This window comes from Scardinius erythrophthalmus, assembly GCF_964197995.2.
Source record: "Scardinius erythrophthalmus genome assembly, chromosome: 19".
In the NCBI taxonomy this organism is placed as follows: domain Eukaryota; kingdom Metazoa; phylum Chordata; class Actinopteri; order Cypriniformes; family Leuciscidae; genus Scardinius; species Scardinius erythrophthalmus.
In genome coordinates, this window is record NC_138239.1 from 25,202,605 (window position 1) to 25,223,602 (window position 20,998).

At 36.3% G+C, this 20,998-nt stretch overlaps 1 protein-coding gene across 1 annotated transcript; it reads right to left on the reverse strand.

Moving 5' to 3' along the window:
* Positions 1 to 3,665: 3,665 nt before the first annotated feature.
* On the reverse strand, positions 3,666 to 18,434 carry gpn1 (GPN-loop GTPase 1). The gene is made up of 14 exons (XM_081347519.1): positions 18,100 to 18,434; positions 17,777 to 17,870; positions 16,099 to 16,138; positions 13,866 to 13,932; positions 13,728 to 13,765; positions 13,546 to 13,624; positions 13,367 to 13,461; positions 12,917 to 12,962; positions 12,398 to 12,544; positions 8,583 to 8,665; positions 6,270 to 6,309; positions 5,977 to 6,067; positions 5,000 to 5,104; positions 3,666 to 4,894 (listed from the first exon to the last, which is right to left on the reverse strand). The coding sequence occupies exons 1-14, from the start codon at positions 18,283 to 18,285 to the stop codon at positions 4,803 to 4,805; spliced, it is 1,203 nt and encodes a 400-aa protein (XP_081203645.1). The 5' UTR covers positions 18,286 to 18,434; the 3' UTR covers positions 3,666 to 4,802.
* Between the last annotated feature and the right edge of the window lie 2,564 nt (positions 18,435 to 20,998).

Below are 20,998 nucleotides of genomic sequence, written 5' to 3' on the forward strand. Positions count from 1 at the left end.
GTTTTGTAATTGTTCTAAATTTTATTAAAAAAAATTTTTTTTGTATACTACATACATTTAGTATACACTAAATTATACTACAATACATTTTAAATAGCATATAATACAAATAAAATACCAAAGACAACCAAAAATGAACAACATTCCCCCCAAATGTGTAATATTAGTGCCTTGCTCAATAGCTCATTTGCTATATGCCAAGACATAAAGGTTAGTGCATGTACAGAAATTGATTTTTCAAAATTAAATCTAGCTTGAGAAACATTAACTGTGTGACAGCTACAATTTATTTTTGAGGCACTGAAATGCAACTTTTCATTTGAAGTTCCAACATTCAATGCACGTCCAGACATGTCAATGCATTAGGCACCATTTGTAGCTGTAAAGCATTTAGCATTCAAACCACGGAGTCAAAGCTTTATGTGATCCGATTGTGTATTCTAGGTGTGAAGCGCTCTGGAGAGCGTGATGTGAGAGAGTAGGTCATACTGTATCTGCAGGCTCTAAACTCAGGACATGACATCACTCTAATGGTCGCGTGCTGCATGACTCATAGCTTTTAACTCTGGTCGTCAGTGTCTCTCTGGCCGGGACTTACGGTCAAACCAATCCGCATGCTTAGACTTGCTGTTTACTAGCAATAAACAGAGAACAAAAGATGACATCACATAAAAATATAAAAACAACAGCTATGTTGCAGATGGAATTCTGCAGTGTATGCTGTATAGGATCTACTATTTCAGTCAGTGAATCAACATGCAATAACACAATGTTATAATAAATAATTATAATAAACATAATAATGTAATTTACAGTTGTATGCTACTTGTTTTGCCACATGATCTCACTACATTGCATGTTTGATGTTCAGTCACAATATTGGAAGTCAAGGTTATTCTGCAAGTCAGTCTGAAACTGAAGTTGCAATAGTCTTTTCTCCCCTATTGTGACATAATCTAAGTGAAACGGCTACTCTGACTAGACAAAATGTAGGGCGGGACTTGATTTTGTCCATGGGGAATCGATTGGATGGTTGTTGTTTGCTATTGGTCGATTTACTGTGAGTGACAGGTTGCCCCTCCCTTGTGCCAGTAAACACATCATCAGAGAAGAGATGTTGCTGCAAGAGGGAGGGGATGTTTTTTTGGTTAAAAAATGAAATTTAAACAAAAAAAGATAAATAATTTACTACTGCAATATTCCATAAAATGTCAAAAATGTCCGTTTTGATTTCATGGTGACTTTAATTCAGTCAGAACAAATAATATCTAAGTTTGGAATAGCAGACTACCTAACTTAATTCAGGATTTGTTGTCTAGTAGTCATCTCAGACATAAAATCGGTAGTTTTGTAATTTGTAATCCAATTTTGTGTCAAAATATCTTAATTTTGGTAGCCTAATTTAATAAAACAAGAAATAAATATCAAATATTACTGCTGATATTACTTACAGTTCAGTCGTCATACTGGGAATAATGGTCAAGTTGAGCGCATTGCACAGTGGAAAACAGTATCCAGTGCAGTGTACACTGTTGTATACTGTATATTTTGTGAAAATGTGTGTATTTTGTGCATATTGACAAACATACATTATTCGTAATGCAGAAATGTTAAGCAAGTACTATACTTAATAGTAAGTATGCACAATATTAGGTCATGCGACAATGTTGGACACAATCTTAATTGCTGCATGCATAGTATGCATCACTTCACATTCTATTTTCTGAAATATTAGGCAGTATTTGTTGTATACAACACAGTATGCACTAAACACCTGCACACCATATACGTACGTACTGCATACTGATAAAATAGTATGGTAGTTTGTCACTCAAATTTTTCAATATGCAATAGTAACAGATTTGGTTACTGTCTAGTTGGGAAAGCATTATTTGTTGGCTATAAAAAGCATACAATTTAAATACTAGCATTCAAGCAGTTCAGTGGTCTCCTAGTTTGTATGAACAAACAGCTCTTTGACCATTAACATCGATAAAACAACCATAGACCGGTAAAAACCAGTTATGACTGACTTTTAAATCTTGCCAGGCAATGTCTTTCCTCCCAGACATGCAATTATAGTAGGCGTTCTGACACTTCCCGCTTCCATTCAACTCATCCTTTCTCCCTTTATGTTCAGCAAAAGAGCATTTGTGTGTGTGTGTGGCAGCATCAAGGAAGGGTGTTGAGATGTAGCTCTCGTAAACTCAACCACATAGTGACTCACGCTCTGTGAAAATCCAAAGGCATCTGCCAGTTTGCCACACAACCTACACGCTTCAGAATGAGATGAGTCACCCACACAGGGAAAGCGTGCATGTATCGGTTCACGACTACTCTATTCTAAAAACTTACAGAGTAAAGTTAGAGTCTGCAGGACTTGGATGCAAAGAAAATGTAAACCAAAGCAAACACCAATTTTGGATTTGGATCGGTGTGAATACTGAGTCCAAACATCCGTATATCCACCCAGCCATCTATCCAACCATACTCATAAAATATTTAGCCTTAAATGTGAGATAAATGTATCTGAGTTGCATAAACTTGAATGTAATGGAAATGTAAACCAATGTGAGCTAACACCAATTTTGGATTCTGTGCATCGTGTCTGTAGAGTGATCCTTTCTTCCATCCATCCACCTACCCGTGCATCCATCCATCCATCCATCCACCCACCTTCCACCTACCTACCCATCCATCCATCCATCAATCCACCTATCCATCCTCCTACCTACCTACCCATCCATCCATCCATCCATCCATCACAAACTAACAAGCTTAAAGGAACACTCCACCGTTTTTTGAAATAAGGCTTATTCATCTTCTTTCCTACATTTAGATAGGTGGGCAAATGCATTTTTGTCTCAGTGCATGCATTGTTTTAGTTTGACAGGGTCGGTGCTAGCTTAGCTTAGCATAATGAATGTAATCCTTTGTTGCCAGCTAGCATGTCCTGAGTAAAAGTAATATATATAAAAAAAAAACCCCACCTAATTACTTCTTGTGGCCTGCGTATTCACAACGAGTACAAATAGCGATGCAGATTAACACTAGGCGATTTCCTAGGCAGATATTGACTTATATATTAAGGACTATATTAGGGGGAAGCACAGGCGAAGCACTGCTACTTGGGCGTGATATCTCTGCGCCCAAGTAGCAGTGCTTCGCCTGTGCTTCCCCCTAATATAGTTCCAAGTCAATATCCGCATAGGAAATCGCCTAGTGTTAATCTGCATCGCTATTTGTACTTCTTGTGAATACGCAGGCCACAAGAAGTAATTAGGTGTTGTTGTTTTTTTTTTCATCACTTTTACTCAGGACATGCTAGCTGGCAACAAAGGATTCCATTCATTATGCTAAGCTAAGCTAGCGCCGACCCTGTCAAACTAAAACAATGCTTGCACTGAGACAAAAATGCATTTGCCCACCTATCTAAATGTAGGAAAGAAGGTGAATAAGCCCTATTTCAAAAAACGGTGGAGTGTTCCTTTAAGTGCTGCATATTTGTCAGTCGTATATAAATGAAACTGGTAAGAAGCGTAAGATTTCTGTAATAGTACGAATAAACAATGTGTTTTAAATAAATCATTCAATTTTCACAATATAAAGATTCTAAGCAATTTGAATAAATGCATTTTGCAAAACAAAATAGATGCAAATAGTTAAACTGTGCCATGATTTTTTTTGTTTCTGTATGACTTACAAAAACGCATCAGTTATGTTAAAACCGTGTAATCCAAAATAGATGGAAATTGTATATGCAATTCAAATCCACAAAACTTTAAGATCTGCTTAAATGCATTTAGATAATCAAAATACATAACATTTTTGATTGCATCCATCTAAACACATTTAAAGCAAGTGCTTAAATTCAACAGCTGCATGCAATTTCAGTATGAAAATTAATAAATACAAGTCCTTCAAGCACCTATACTGTGAAAGGACAGGAAATAAATGTTTGAGTCATTTCCTCCGCAAGGTGAATCTCAATGACATATCCAATGCTCACATTCAACTAGATTGAAAGCTGAAGGTCTTGCAGCGTGGTATTTCACACATGTGAAGGTTGTAGAAACATAATTCATGAAACGGAGCGGATGAAGGCATGATTCTGAATCCCACAGTCTCACTACACCCACTGGATCCCTCTGCCATATGGCTGCAAAACCACTTCTGCCCACCTACAATCTCAGCACATGAACACGCTCCACGCTTCTTCAAACAGCATTATGAAAAGACGAAGCAGAAAGTTTCAAGCAAGGCCGATTTTGTATACTGTATGTAAAAAAATATTTTATTTACCATAATAGAAACTTTATAGGTATAGGAGTCCATTCCTTAAAAGAGAAACTTCAGATTTTCGGCTTCTATTCCAGGTTGTTATGAAAACAGAGTTTTTATTAACAGAAAAATAAAATTGTAGAATGTACATAAATATATTATGCGAAAGAAAAACCACACATTATTTTCTTTGTGCAATAACATGCTCATTGGAGACACAAGACAAAATATGCTGATGTTTGGTTTTGAACTAATGCAGTTCTTGACCTGTCCACGATGCAACAGTTATTACGTTCTAATACAAATTTACTCATTTGCAATTCTGAAATCTCAGCGCAGGCTTTGTTGATGTGGCAGCAGGACGTGCAGGCAGCTACAACTGTAGCAGATTCATTGAAAACGGTCCATATTAGCCGCCAAAATCTATTTTGGAGTCTTCCAAAGTTAAGAAAGTGGATACGTCAAAGTTCAGGGGTCAAACTCGAATGTGTGACCGAACACTATACATACATTTCCTGCCCTCACTTTGACTCCCTGTTGCGCACCTGCACTACTTCTCGTCTCTCCTTCAGAAAGTTCCCGAAAGCACCGGCCTCTTTACTTTCTTCTGTGACTGTTAAAAGAATCAATGGGGAAAAAGAGACATCATAAACAAGGGTGTTACAGAGTGGGATGGTGATTATGGTTCTTTAAGGGCCATTTGAAGTATCCTTCTCACCTGTGTGATCGATATCATCAGTATCGCTGTCTGTGTCTTCCTCAGCTTCATCTGGGTTGCCTCGGTTAAAGATGAGGTCACTAGGCCCACCAAGATCTAGGGCTTCTAAATAAAGATAACCAAGGCTTATACATATTTTTTAAACAAAGCTAATGAAGGATCACCCTCAAAGTCCAGCTGTATGCAGACAAATGATAGCCATAAAAAAATAAAAAATAAAGCAATTCATGTCAAAAACACACTATCGTTCAAATGTTTTGGAGCCAGTAAGATATTTTTCAGAGATATTAATACTTTTAATCAGCAAAGGATGCATTTAAATGATGCATTATATTTAAATGATCAAAAGTCATAGTACAGACATTTACAATATAATGTTACAATTGAGTTCCATTTTAAATAAATGCTGCTCTTTTGAACTTTCTATTCAAAGAATCCTGAAAAAAAAAAGTTTCCACAAAAATATTAAGTTGCATTGTTTTCAACCTTAATAATAATAAGAATAAAAGAGCAGCAAAGAGATCATCATATTAGAATGATTTCTGAAGGATCATGTGACACTGGAGACTGGAGTAATGACGCTGAAAATTCAGCTTTGATCACAGGAACAAATTACATTTTTAAAATATATACAAAAATTACTTTAGATTTTAATAATATTTCACTATAGTACTCTTTTTACTCTATTTTTGGTGAGCATAAGAGACTTCTTTCAAAAACATAAAAAAAAAAAAATTACTGACCCCAAACCTTTGAACAGTAGTGTTCCCACACATCTTACTGTACCTCCCACTCTTTTCAAAACTTATTTAAAACACATATTTCATACATAGACTACTATTCAGGGCACAGTCATTGTTTTATTCTCATCAAAAGATCGGATCGTTCATTATATGTGAAGAGTTCAAAGCTGATTAATGACTTCCAAATATATTTATTTTTGAATGAACAGACGTGACCGTTCTGAATGAATGTACCGGTAGGAGCTGCAGTTTCCATGGGAACTGCTCCCATGTCTTTCCGAAGGCGGTCCAACTGCTCCTGTTGTTTCTGACTCTGAGCTTCAGACTGTGCATGAGATGAAAGAATTAATAACAGTCAGACTTGACCTTTTCTCATGCTAGTGCAATTTATATTTGCCTTTCAAATGAAAAAAATAAAAAAAACAAGCAACGAAAATATGTTGTTTAATCAGTGATGGAAGGATCTTTGCAGGACATGACCAGTTGATTCATGACTAGTACATCAGCCCACACCAGCGATTACTCACCAGCTCTCTGTGCAGACGTTCATATTCAGGGCGATACTCGCTGTAAAGACAGTAAAACATATCAACTGGTTGTAGAAAAGCATTCATTTATCTTTTAACGTAGATCTATATTGCCTATATATATTGCCAGCAGCCATATCACCCTGTAGCCCAAGGCTGGTTGCCCCCTGAAGCTAAGCAGGGCTGAGCCTGGTTAGGACCTGGATGGGAGACTCCTGGGAAAACCAGGTTGCTGCTGGAAGAGGTGTTAGTGAGGCCAGCAGAGGGCGCTCACCCTGTGGTCTGTGTGGGTCCTAACACCCCAGTGTAGGGATGGGGACATTATACTGTCAAAAAGCACCATCCTTCGGATGAGACGTAAAAAAAAAACACGGCCCTGACCAGGGTTCCTGCAGGTTTCAGTTAGTCAAATTTAAGACCTTTTAAAGACATTTTAAGACCATAAAGATTGAAATTTAAGACCTACACGACGCATTGCCAAAAAAATATTCAAATCAAAGAATTCATTTTATTTTCAATTCAGTAATTGAAAAAGCATTAACTTAATTTACAGATAAAGCAATCACATTAGTAACCTTCCAAACCCAACAACGCGTGTCTGAGAAAAGAACAGAATCAGATATTATTTTTTTATAGAAAATTTTACTTTGCATATTATAGGCCTTCATTTAATTATTATAGTGCCAAAAATGATCACTGTTATCACAGAATCCTGTTCAAAAAGTACTAATACTACACAATGAAATCAATTCACCAAGTTTTGTCAAAAAACAGCAAATAACAAATAAAATTAGCATCAATACACACTAACATAAACATTAAAATAATACGATTAAAAATGATAGCCAGATTTTAAAAGTGTCTTGCAACATGTTATATACTAACATGTACAAGTTCAAATCAAGTTGACAAAAAAGGTGTTTATAAAAAGATAAACCTCACATATTTCAGACTTTTGACTCATTCTTTTTATAAAAAATGATTTACTGACATTTACAATACACTTTAGCTTATCTTTTATTATTAATAGTAAAATTTGGTCCGATTTTCCCGTGGCGTCTGTCGTTGCTATGCAACCATGCCCTGCGCTCTCCACAATGACAAAAAAGTTTTAGTGGCTAATGGATTTCCACCGCCGAAAAACGCTTGAACCCGCATCCTTCATGTCTTTTTTCATGTTGCTGTGCCTGGAAAAAAACGAGCGCGTCGCTTCAATTATAGAGCGCTTACCGCGCGCCTACATTTGAACGAACTTGAGCGCGAAAAAGACGCGATATGTGAACTGCCTCTTGGCGAGCGACTTCGATACTTTTTTGCTACTTTGTAATAACTTTCTGCGGCCAGCGTTTCTGGAAACGAACGAGGGTAAAATCTTTTTTAAGACCTGACTAAATGAAATTTAAGACCGCGGATGAAAATCTGCCTGTTTTTAAGACGTTTTAAGGCCTTAAATTTAAAGTTCAGAATTTAAGACTTTTTAAGACCCCGCGGGAACCCTGCCTGACTCTCTGTGGTCACAAAAAATCCTAGGATGTCTTTCGAAAGAGTAGGGGTGTAACTCCAATTTTGCCCAGTGGCCTCTGTCCATCATGGCCTCCTAATCATCCCCATATATACTCATTGACTTCATAACTCTGTCTCCTCTCCACCAGTAAGCTGGCGTGTGGTGGGCGTTCTGGCGCAAAATGGCTGCCGTCGCATCATTCAGGTGGAGCTGCACATTGGTGGTGGTTGAGGAGATTCCCGCTTCTATGTAAAGCGCTTTGAGTGCCGAGAAAAGCGCTATATAAATGTAATGAATTATTATTATTATTATTATTACATTGTCCTAAACAACATATGCATCATAATTCACATTAAAATGAAATGGCTGATGGACTCCCTTCTAATACAGAAAAGCTGCACAGCTACTTCAGTCACGTTATTTTCTCCATCTCTCTGGCATAATATGCTTTTTTTTTGCAATAAAAATGTGTCTAACTTTTGACCATTACATCAAATCCAGCTTAAGATGTTTCTGGGCTTTGGCATTCTATTTTCTAACTGTACACAGTTGTACAATTAATATAACTCTGATTGTATTCGTCTGAAAGAAGAATGTCATATACACCTAGGATTACTTGAGGGTGAGTAAATCATGGGCTAATTTTCATTTTTGGGTTTACTATCCCTTTACTAGATTTAAACGATTTAACTGGTAGACAAACTAAAGCCATTGAAGTTCTACAGTCTCCAATTTCATAATTATACCATAATTATGAATTATGCGTGTTGAATTATGGATTATGAATCATAGAGTGTTGGGATACGTACGTTTCGTACTCTTTAGCAGCATCTGCAACCTGTACGAACAGTTCATCAAGCCCAGAACCTGTCACTGCAGACACACCGACAACCTACAGGACACAAAGAAACGTTCCTGCATAAGCACTGGACTGAGAGATAAAAACTAAAGTCACAAAAGAGTGATTGCAACTGTCATCCCAACAATACATTTCAGACAACGAGAAAGCCATAAATCTGCGTTCATGTCTTGCTTTTTTTATTGATGGTTCTAGCCAAGGTAAGCTTCACCATTAGCATGACTCATACTACCTGTCGATTTTACAGAAAAAAAATTAACAAAACTGGAAGCTGGAGTGGAACTGAAGTGGTTGCCAGAATAATTCTGTTTTTTATAAATATTTACAGAACAACCTGTACATTTTAGAATTTAAAACTTACTTACAAAAAACAAAAACAACATTTTAAACTTGAAATATTAAATCCACAGATGAGAATCTTGCGCTGGCCATGTACTCATACAGACACCTACAGACGTGCGTCGGTGCAGCATCATGCAAAGATAAAGGTTTACAGAAACGGATGCGACTGTTGATGTGTTATTTGTAGTGAGCCATGATATATTTATTTCATGTCTTTCCTAGAATGGGCAGTTTGAAAGTTTTCATGATAAACAACATAAAATAGCACTGGCATTACAAAACATTCAGTGGCACATGCCACTCAAATAGCCTACAGATGCAGGGCTCGCAAAATCGCCTGCCCGACGTCCCGGGGCTATTGTGTTTTCCAGTCGGGCTACCAAAATGCATAACCAGCCTGCCCGACGGGCTATCTGAAATAGTGTTCGCTTCAGTTTTGTTATCAGATTCAGCGCGTTCTTTATCTTCAATCCGCAGCGGCGCAGAGCAGAGCCAGAGAGCGCACGTCAGAAAGGGGTGTGTGTGTGTGTGTGTGTGTGTGTTAATTTGAGTCTCATTGGTCTGTCAATGTCAGAATATTTGAGATGACCAATCAAATCAAAGTAGGCGGGCTTTATGTTCACAAGAAGCTGCAGAGCGCGAATTTGAGCAGAGCGACTCGACGCTTCAGTTTACGGCCAAGTGCGAGATAAGATGTAAGAAGCTAAACTAAACATTTCATATTTGACAGCTTTTTTAGGTCATAAATGTAAAACGAATGACAAAATTAATCAGACAAATGAATATACTTTTGTCGAATCTCGCCATTTTGAACTGAAAATAGGCCTATGTAACGTGACTAATAATTAGTTTACTGTCATTGTGAGGGGACATTAGCATTAACAAATCCGTTTTCATGTTAGGCACAAGATTAATACTGAATGTGTACATGTTGAGAATTAATATGCAATTTGTAGCCTTCAGTAAATTAAAAAACTTCAGCTTTAGGAGGGGAAGAGACAGGGCAAGACGAGGAGACTGAGAGAAAAAGAAAGAGTGATGGATAAGAAGTGAGAGCAGGTATTGACACAATCTACTGCCCACTGACATTGTTTTAAAGCTATTTCTTATCCTTTATTGGCCTTCAAACGTCTTGAAATGGACATATCAGAGAAATAAAAAATTTGAACCCCCTAATAACCTTAAATGTAGGACCTATTTGATTATAAAGCCCTTTATTAGGAATAAGATCAATAATGAATGTGTACATACTGTGAATGAATTTAATAAACTTAGTTAGGCTACCTAGCTTTCCTAGTAGCTTTCAGTAAATTAATGCGTCTGAGAAAATGATTCATAAATCAACCTATCAGTTGACCCTAAGTTTACTTCACTGACAGACAAAAATGAAAATATATCAGTATATACCTAATATATACCTATATCAGTCAAAGCTCAGCTTTAGGAGGGGAAGAGACAGAGCAAGAGAAAAACAAAGAGAATAGGAGTGTGATGCTGATGAGGAGAGAAAAATAATCAGCTGCCCTCTTACATGGATTTAAAGCTATTGTTATCCAATTTTTTTGGCCCTCAAAACATCTTAAAATGCACATATGTAGATCAGAGAAATCAACATTTTCTCGGGGGTGCCCCTGAACCCCCCTCACTAGCCTACCTCACATTTGGGACCTCCGTGATGATAAAACCCTGCCATCTGCAGCATGTTAATGAAACTTAATAGTGAGCATTAGACCCTAAACTAAAGTGTTACTTTTTTATTTTATCATACCCTCATTGGGGGCTGAGCCACAGACACAGACTGATTCATGTTCCATACTGGCCACACACCTTTCAGTTCAGTTAGAACCAGATGCATATTTGTTGATATTTTGTGTTTTGAAAAAGTTTTTGATTCATTGTTTTGACTCCTAACCAATATTCTAGATTAATAAAATTGACTTTTTATCTGGGCTAGTCAAATTCATTTCGGGCTACCAAAATCTGAAGAGTGCCTGCCCGAAGGGCTACCAGCGATTTTGAAATTTTGCGAGCCCTGAGATGTCCAGCGCAGCACATTGTCATGTTGTAAATAAGACAACATCTGTACTGCAAGACAACATCTGTACTGCAAACCCCTCTATGTTGCGGTGGTTGTTGTTGTTTTTGGATTATAAAAACTAATGCAATGCATAGCCATAGAAACCAATGCAGATATTCCGGAAAACTAAAGGGTGGCATGGACACACAAATCGGATCTGAATAGATCAGATTCCATCCGGATACACGAATAATCAGATTTGCACTGACAAGTTGAACATAGCCTTAGCATCAACCAATTAACAGGTTTTTACAGTATCATCTTTACAGTCTAATACAGTTAAAATTACAATCACATTTTACTGCGTGAACAAACATGTAACTAACTACTCATTTTTTTCTAAGCAATTACATTTACATATCTAAATTCCAGAATATCATGGAAACTTAAGGGTGGACTTTTTGGCTTGGGTTATTAAGCAAACATCCATACATAACTTAAAGTAACAGGGCTGCCATTTTTTGAGTTTAGCTTGGAGTGAGTGAACTATGGAAGGGGGGGGGGTGGATTGGGGGGGGGTGTAAAAAAAAAAGTGTATTGGGATTGTCAAAACATTTGGTAACTAAACAGAATTTTATTAGGTTTAGTAGCAACATTTTACAGTGTTTACATGGTACAATGACTGGTAGGCTCATGTTTTTATTATTGCTTGACACAAATTTCACGATTTCAATTCAATTCAATTTTTGTGATTTAATTCCGATCTTGATTCAATAGCGATTAATTTGGATAAATATTAGTTACAGTATTCTCAAGAAAAAAAAATCTCACCTAATGCTGTAAACATACAGATAGCCCTTGCAGCTGGTACTTACAACAACTCAACTTAATAACAACGTTATAATATTTTAATGATACAAGTAAAAAATATAATAAATATGTAATATAGTCCACATATTTGGCAAAATACTTCTCGCTTGAAAACGCTTAACATGTAATTAAACGTGTTGCTTTCATATTCTGGGCTCATCTGCTTTTCTGTACACAAGTATGTATTATTAGTATGGTGTTTACTGAGTTTGTATTTCTTTTAATATCACTGTCTAATTTAATGCATTAAGCCACATCCAGAACGTCCCCAAGGATGCAGGTTTTGTGACATCATTGCGTACAAAAGATGTCCCATTTCATTGGCTAGGCGCCAACCAATAAAACGACTCCTTTGCGCCCCCAAAATTTTAGCGAACAAGTACGAATATTTGTTGTACAAGTTCTCAAATTCACATCTACATGCTCTCGAGTTTTGCTACTATTAACCTTCATAAGTGAGAGCATGTGAATAGTGTCAATTGTGCTGAATGCGTGTGAGTTGGTGGCAGCTAACTGGACCGTGGCTTTAAACTCACCCTCAGGTTGGTGTAGAACTCATCCAGGACGAGACTCATAGAGCGGGTCAGGTTACTGACGTAAGACGTCTCCTGATTCAAAGCGTCCTGGAACACTTCAAAGTCCTGCATCCACTCCACCGCAAAACTGTGATCAATGATGTCAGTCTGATAAAGGTGCAGAAAAAAAACAACACTTAACACTGATTTGTTCAAAAAAATATGCTGATGGACGAGATTGTGATATCCAACAATAATCATTTTTTGAGCAGTGAATTTATTCATATTAAATCTATTTACTAATATAAATAGTACCATTAATATTAATTCATATTATACATTTAAAATTATATAATTAATTTAAAATTAATAATAATAAAATGACTTGATTTTATTTAAGAAATACTACATGCATCAAATTCGCTTGAATGCATAATACAATGTATACATATTGTCGTCCTTCTAGATATCAGTATTTGCAGTTAAATATCCCTATTGATTGACCACTGACTGAAGATTAGGATGACAGCATTTTCTTACCTTGTTCATGGCAACTATGAATGGTAGTTTGGTCTTGTAGAGAATGCTGGAGGAAAACAAGACATTTCTGTAAGATCTACTGAAATCATGACATCACTTTAATGATGCATAATACAGTGTGAATATAACACTGAGAACTCAGCAAGTACACTCTGAACTTGAGTTATTTATTGAAGCTTGTTTCTGCCACAAAATAAGAAAAAGAAAAAGTTAATTGCAACTTTTTATCTCACAATTTTGACTGCGAGTTTATATATTACAAATCAATTGTGAGTTTATATCTCACAATTCAGGCTTTTTCCCCTCTCACAATTCCGAGTTTAGATATGAACTTTGAATTGTGAGATATAAACTCGCAATTACATTTTATTTATTTTTATTCAGTGGTGGAAACAAGCTTCCATAGATATTGCATAATAAATATATATTAAATAAGTCTGAGCTGCTGACCTGCAGGCGTACAACATGTTGGACATGAAGGTGACCGGATTCACACTTCGAGACGTGTCCAACACATAAATAACCACACAGGGAAAAGAAGAGGCCTAGAAAAGAAACCTTGTGTTTATATTCAAAATGTCCAAATACAAATGCAATATCATGACTAAGCGTGAAAGACTGTGAAGTACCAGTGTTTCAGTTATAATAGTTCCAGATGCCGACCATGTGAACACCTCTATTTGTCCAGGAGTGTCAATCAAAACATACCTGCATACACACACACACACACAAAATGATTCACACATGCAATAGTAGCACTGAGAAAAAGACACAGATATCATCACATCTAGAGTACTGAACACAAACTTACTGGTGATTACTTTGCTTTTTCTCAATAAACTTCATGACCTTAAAGAGGGCACACAGAAATGGTAAATCAGAACAGAAGAATGTGGAAGTGAAAGTGTAAAACAGTGACATCTATTGGATCCTTCAAATGCAGCTCTACCTGATCAAATCGCGTCGCAAACAGATTCAGAGATGTGACGATTCCTCCATTCGGACCTAAACCATATCTGTATTAGAGTCAAAGACAATCCACTCAGATGAAATTAAACTATGGATACTAATACACTTTTTGACCTTGGAATTATGATTTTTTTCCAGTCATTTGTAATTCACTGAGAATGCACTGATTAAAAGGACAGTTCACCTAAAAATGAAAATTCTGTCATCATTTACTCACCCTCAAGTTTTTCCAAACCTGTATGAATTTCTTCTGCTGAACACAAAGGAAAACCGGAAACCAAACAGTTGATGGTGCGCACTGATTTCCGTAGTTTGGGAAAAAAAATACTATGGAAGTCAATGGCTACCGTCATCTGTCTGGTTACCGAGATTCTTTACAATATCTGTGTTTGAGTTCAGCAGAAGAAATTCATACAGGTTTAGAATAATTGAGAGTGAGTAAATGACAGAATTTTCATTTTTGGGCGAACTATCTCTTTAAGAGCAATGTCTAGCTAAAATAAAATTTAAGAGCAGAATATAACTGCATTATATACTAAAAGAAATCACTTTGAAAATGTTAAAGGGATAGTTCACTTTGAAATTAAATGTTGGTATGTTTTAGCTTACCTCAAGGGCATCCAAGATGTAGGTGTCTTTTTTTCCGCAGTAGTTTCAATTTTGATATGTTTAGGTCAAACCGTTCTTGTCTGTCAGTCATTTAATGCAGGTCTATGGTCACTATCTGAAAGAGCATGCACAGAGAAGTCCAAATTAAACAATTCCCCATCGTAAGTACACATTGATGGCCTAAGACACGAAACGAGCGGTTTGTGTGAGAAAACGAACAGTATTTATATCGTTTTTACCTCTTGTACACTTTCCGGCGCTTGCGCAGACTAAGCCAGAACGCGCGCACACGTCACACACCAGGAAGCGCGCGCACCCTCAGATCACTTGGACGTGGTTGAGTACAAGAGGTAAAAACGATATAAATACTGTTCGTTTTCTCACACAAACCGCTCGTTTCGTGTCTTAGGCCATCAATGTGTACTTACGATGGGGAATTGTTTAATTTGGACTTCTCTGTGCATGCTCTTTCATACCCCTTTTCCACCAAGGCAGAGCTGGTGCTGGTTCGGAGCCAGAGCCTAGTTTCAAATCGGTTCTTTGTTTTTCCACCGCCAAAGCACCAGCTCCGAACCAGTAAAACTGGTTCTTAAGTAGCACCAAATCATTGCAGGGTCTAAAACGGAGCCAAGAAAGAACCGCTTGCGTCAGGGGCTGGGGGCGGGGTTACCGTGACCAACAAGACGAATAGAAACTTGTGACCGCCATTTTTAAATAGCAGCTAGTCGAGCTAATAGCAGCTCGATTATAATATCCGTCTATGTAAGTTACGGCGAGCTGCACGAACGCGTTGGATTCCGATGTATTTTTGCAAATCCATGAGCATCCATAGTATTACAACGTCCGTTATTGTTGATGGCTTGTTCGAGATGCATCGGAGCGGCAGGGACCGATCGGAGTTGCAGGGTGTTTGAAGAGCACACGACTCCTTGTGCTTTTAGATCGCTATCGCAGTGCTTTGATGTCACGCGGCGATCGATCTGCGAGAAGCCGATGCATCTCGAACAAGCCTGGCGTGTTTGTGTTTGGCGCTACCGCACTAGCGGTTGCTGGGCAACATGAGACGTATACAGTGACGTAAGATCTGGCTCTGTTGTGGCTCTCTAGCCGGTGGAAAGGCAAACCGGTTCTAGTAAGCTCGTCAGTCGAACCAACTCTGAACCAGCTCTGGCTCTGGCTCTGAACCAGCACCCGGTTCTTGTTGGTGGAAAAGGGGTATCAGATAGTGACCATAGACCTGCATTATATGACTGACAGACAAGAACGGTTTGACCTAAACATATCAAAATTGAAACTACTGCGGAAACAAAGACACCTACATCTTGGATGCCCTTAAGGTAAGCTAAAACATACCAAAATTTAATTTCAAAGTGAACTATCCCTTTAATATACCTAACTTTTCCAGGCCTGGAAATCAAAACCTAACCGTTTCTCTGATATGTCAAGTTTTCAAGTTGTGAACAAGTTTGAATCTGTTGTAAAAGTCAATCGTGAGGTTTAAAGGTTTAGTAAAACACCCCAAATAACAGTCCATGCCTGGTGAAAATCTGCACGATAATGATGGTAGACAGCACAAGACACATATTTTCACACTGAAAGGATACTGTTTCATGACTTCCTTGTAATTGACAGTGTCTCTGATATCTGTAAGGAAAAGCACAATCAGACTTAATCTTTGACATTAATGTAATTATTAAGATGCTACTAACATATCATGAAGCGGCCAGTGTTTTAATCAGTAAAACAATCCTGAGTGAAATTTCACTGCTTCATATCACACGGTGCTGGTTCCAGTGCAAATCAGGAAGTAAACGTTGTATAAATTTGAAAAACTTCTTATCCCTAAAACTGGCAATGTGATCTGGGTGTAAGATAGTTTTTGTCGTCTTTTTTGGGGCGTAAGAATGATTTTTTCATCAAATCCTTTTATCATTTATCACAGCCTGGTCTGTCTTGAGTATGCTGGTCACATGATTTGTTTAAAAAATTTTGTGATTAATTAGTCAGCCTGACCTAAATCCAACATGGCTGCCAGTGGTGCAGGACATTCAGATTTTGAGATAAGTAAATATATATTAAACTTACTTTTCTTTTCAAAAAATAATACTAACACTGCTAACATTAATTATGAACATTGTCTTAAGGTGCTGAAAAAGAAAATGTATAAGAAAATTGGTCATGTTGTTATTTAGCACGTTTTGACATATATGTTACACCTGAGTGTCACATTGCCACTTTTGGGTATAAAAAAGGGATTAACTTTGTATTAATTTTTGTAACAATCTTTGAATTCTTTGAATTCACACGCTTTTTTTTTTTTTTTTACAAATAATAAAATTTACAGGTTAAACTGATACAGCCTGTATGTCTTGAGTATGCTGGTCACATGATTTGCTTCAAGTTATCTGTGATCAATTAGTCAGCCTGACCTAAATCCAACATTTTTTACCATTTTAAAATTTATTTATTTTTTACCATTTTTATGGTAACGCAAGGTCCGATTTCAAAACGGTTTTCACAGGCTGAATCTTGAGTTTGTAAGCTTTCCAATGCTACTCATGTCAACATTATATTAGTTGAAGTATAGGATATAATTGTTTTAAACATGCAATGGCAGTTACAGTTATAGATTTGGTCCTTTTTTATACCCTAAACAGGCAATGTGATCTGGAAGTCACAACTCATCAAATCCAAAATACATAACATTTTTCAAAAATTCTTTTGGATATGATTTACTTAAGTCCAGATGATATAAAAAATGACATAAAATTATTTGTTGCTTATCATTTTCTACTCTTGCCTGTTTAAGGGTTAAAGTTACATCAAACACCGATTGTGCTGGCATAAAGGCACTGAAATAAATTAACTTTGGAGTTTATGAGTCTTAAAAGTTTTGAGAATGTATTTAACATCCACTAATATCGAATATTTAAGTAGGTTTTATTAATTTTTTTTAGGTTGTTTTATTTTATTCTCATAGTGCTAAATAAACACACATATTACGTGTAAACAGGCAAAAGCAAGTTGTAAGATCATTAAAATTGTGAAATTAAATTAGTTTGGATTTTGACATTTGTTTTTATAACACGTAAACAACGTCCGCAATGGTCTTTTTATTCGTAGGCAAGTTGTGTACTAGCGTAGTCTAGTCAGTTAAGTCACCGCTCGGTACTGAAAACAGCGCGGGTCGGTTCCGAGCACAAGTTCCCTCGGCACCTGCTCCGGGTACGAGAACCAGCACCGTTTTACTGGGATAATAGGGACAGGGAAACAGTGACGCACCAATGTTGGCTGGAAAAGGGACCTCGTGAACAGCAGGATCGAGATTGATGACATATGGAGGAGTTTTCTTGGAGTGCAGGTAAGCTGTGAGCCTCTGATACAACAAGATATAAACAGACATTAGTATTAATTAATTCATGATATCCATCTTAAATTGATTCAAGTTAATGTTTACCGGATTTCTTTTTTTTATGATTTGGTTTCCTTATCAGAATTATCACGCATAACATTGAAATAATCTTAAATGAACCAAGTAAATGTTACATAATTATTTAGCCTAATTTACTTTTCATCATAACTGATGTGTCACAAGTCAGTCTTACCTGCACAAAAGTAGTTTTTCCTGACCCTGCCATGCCTAGAACTATGAGACACACCGGTTTCGTTTCTGTATTCTGTTCATTAGATGAACTCTGGCTCGGTGCCGGTTTATCATCTCGATCTTCTTTACATTTATCATCACTTTCATACGAAGGTCCATCTCCGCTGTCTGCTGCCGCAGTCGCCATGCTGCTGCTACTGGACACTTACCGTAAATTAATGTCTACTGGCGTAAAATGACGAAAAACATCCTGTCGCCATTACCTATGGTGACCACTAGATGGCAGGAGTCCATAAGATTTGTTTACTTCGATAAAATGTGACTGACTGAGAATAGGATTAGTGACTGACTGAGACATTAAAATAGTTCTTTAAATGGGTGAATCATAAAAATGTCTGGATCACATTTCATTGTAAAATAAAGAAATTTAGCTAAATTAGGCTACTTAATTATAATAATTAGTATTAATCATTACTATTATTCACACCATATATTTATTTATTTATTTTCAGAACAATAAACCACATCAAATATCTAATTGTCCATTAAATATTTCTTAAATGAGTCTCTATTGTGAGCATGTATGTTAATTTTAGGCTATTTAAAAATGCCTGGACAATTTTTTCCATTCAATTATTATTATTTTTTTTACATTACAATATAAGAGTGTGCTTAATAGTCATGAATTTGAATGTTTGTTTCTATTTCGATTTGGGGGTGAAATATGAGCCCAAACATTTCTTTGCAAGATCCACCTACCAAGTATTATTTACATAAACGTGTCATATGCGTTTTTTTCCCGCTTTTTTCCCCTTAGCATTATCCCTGTTACTGCTTTTGTCATTAGCTGAGAGACCTGAGTCAGATTTGCTGCCACCGTTTGTATATGCCAAAAATAGCCTTTATATATCTTGTCTATATCAACACAAACATGGACTCTTGTGTTTTTTCCACACGGCTCTGCTCTTTCTCATGTCAGTGCTGCATTAACACACTCAGAGTCTTCTGAGGGCAAACACTGCTAGTGCTAGCTAGCGTTCAGGGCCTTCGGTTGGTTTATACTAGACATTCCTCAATAAGAACAGAGCTGTGGGGAGCCAGGTTAACACTATAAGTCTATGTGTATCATTCAATTGTGTGAGCAGTTTCTTTACATGAATTGGTGTCATGGCTGGTGGCTCTGTGAAAGCTTGCCTCATATTCTAGGTGTATGTTTGTTGATGTTACAGTTTTAGATCAACTAATACCCAACCAATCAGAAGTACTGTAAGTAAAAGAGAGAAAAATACTCCAGTGTTTCGAACTGTTGACATTCTCTTTAACAACTATTGACGGACAAACTTTGCTCACATTTCAGCTGCTTCCTTAGTAGTCTTTCCATGGTGATTCTGATGACAGATTTATTGTTGTTTACTTGATCTCACCTTTCAAGAGTGTCGGCTCATAATCGTTGTTACTGGGTCTCATGTTGAGAACTCTGATGAACCTTTTGGCCAACATTCAGTATTCCAGTGAAATGTCAAGAACATGACCTGCCATTATCTCTGGGATTGTTTTCCCTCTTCATAAATAACCATGTGTTTTTTGCGCAGTATCTATAGATATCATTTTTCATTGTTCATTGTTCATGGAGTTCAGATAAAGGACATTGTGCATACAATATAATGTTACCTTTAATAAAAAACAATAAAAAGTTTTTATCTTGTTTTCCAGTAAAATATATAAATATCCATCACTGAATGATGCTAAATGCTAAATTTGTATTATATTATATTATATTATATTAGCCTATATTATATTATATTATATTATATTATATTATATTATATTATATTATATTATATTATATTATATTATATTATATTATATTATTAAGTTGGTAACATTTTTACAATAAGGTCCTGTTAACGTTAGTTAAAGTATCAGCTAACAATGAGCTATATTTATTATTCTTTGTTAACATTAATTATTAAAACTACAACTATTCATTGTTTGTTCATGTTAGCTCAAATCCATTAAATAATATTAACAGATACAACTTTTGATTTTAATAATGCATTAGAAAATGCAGTTAACTAATATTAACAATTAGAACCTTATTAAAGTGTTACCATTTATTTATTTCACAATATTCCACCACTTTATATATATATATATATATATATATATATATATATATATATATATATTCTGTATTTTATATTTTAGATAATATTTAGTTTTGTCTTCCTGAGGTTGACGATCAACATTTTCTGACGGTAAAGTACCTTTCACTGACCATTTACTGGTAAATGAAAAAATAACTGTGTGTGTGTGTGTGTGTGTATATATATATATATATATATACACACACACACACACAGTATGTATATATGTATATATAGTTTATGAAGTTTATTTTTTAGCTAATTAATGAATTGTTTTCTTCTTGTTTTAATCATAAACATCACAAAATTTAGTTTTGTTGATAGCAAATTTGGTTTGTTGTTTTAGAGAGTGCATCTTTAATTTGTTCTACACACTGAAATCAATTTCCTTTCCCTTGCACACAAACCTGATCCACATTACATTCAGTATTGATAGTTTTGGAATATCCTCTTTAAACACACCTGAAAATCATAAATACAATAAATTAACGATTTTTTTTTTTTTGCAGGTAATGCATCAGTGGCTTTGTTTAAAAGATAATTTGCACTCCAGATGTGCTTTGCAGATGTGCACGATTACAGACTGACAGATACGGATGGCTCCGTTCAGAGACCCCCCTGGTCTCCAGCCTCTTCCGTAATGCTCTGAGTAATGGAAAATGAAATTGGGCTTGTGGTTTAGATTCATTATGAGCAATCTGGAGTGGGAAGAAGATCCCTCTCGAGTGAATCTGATACTGAATGTTTTATTCC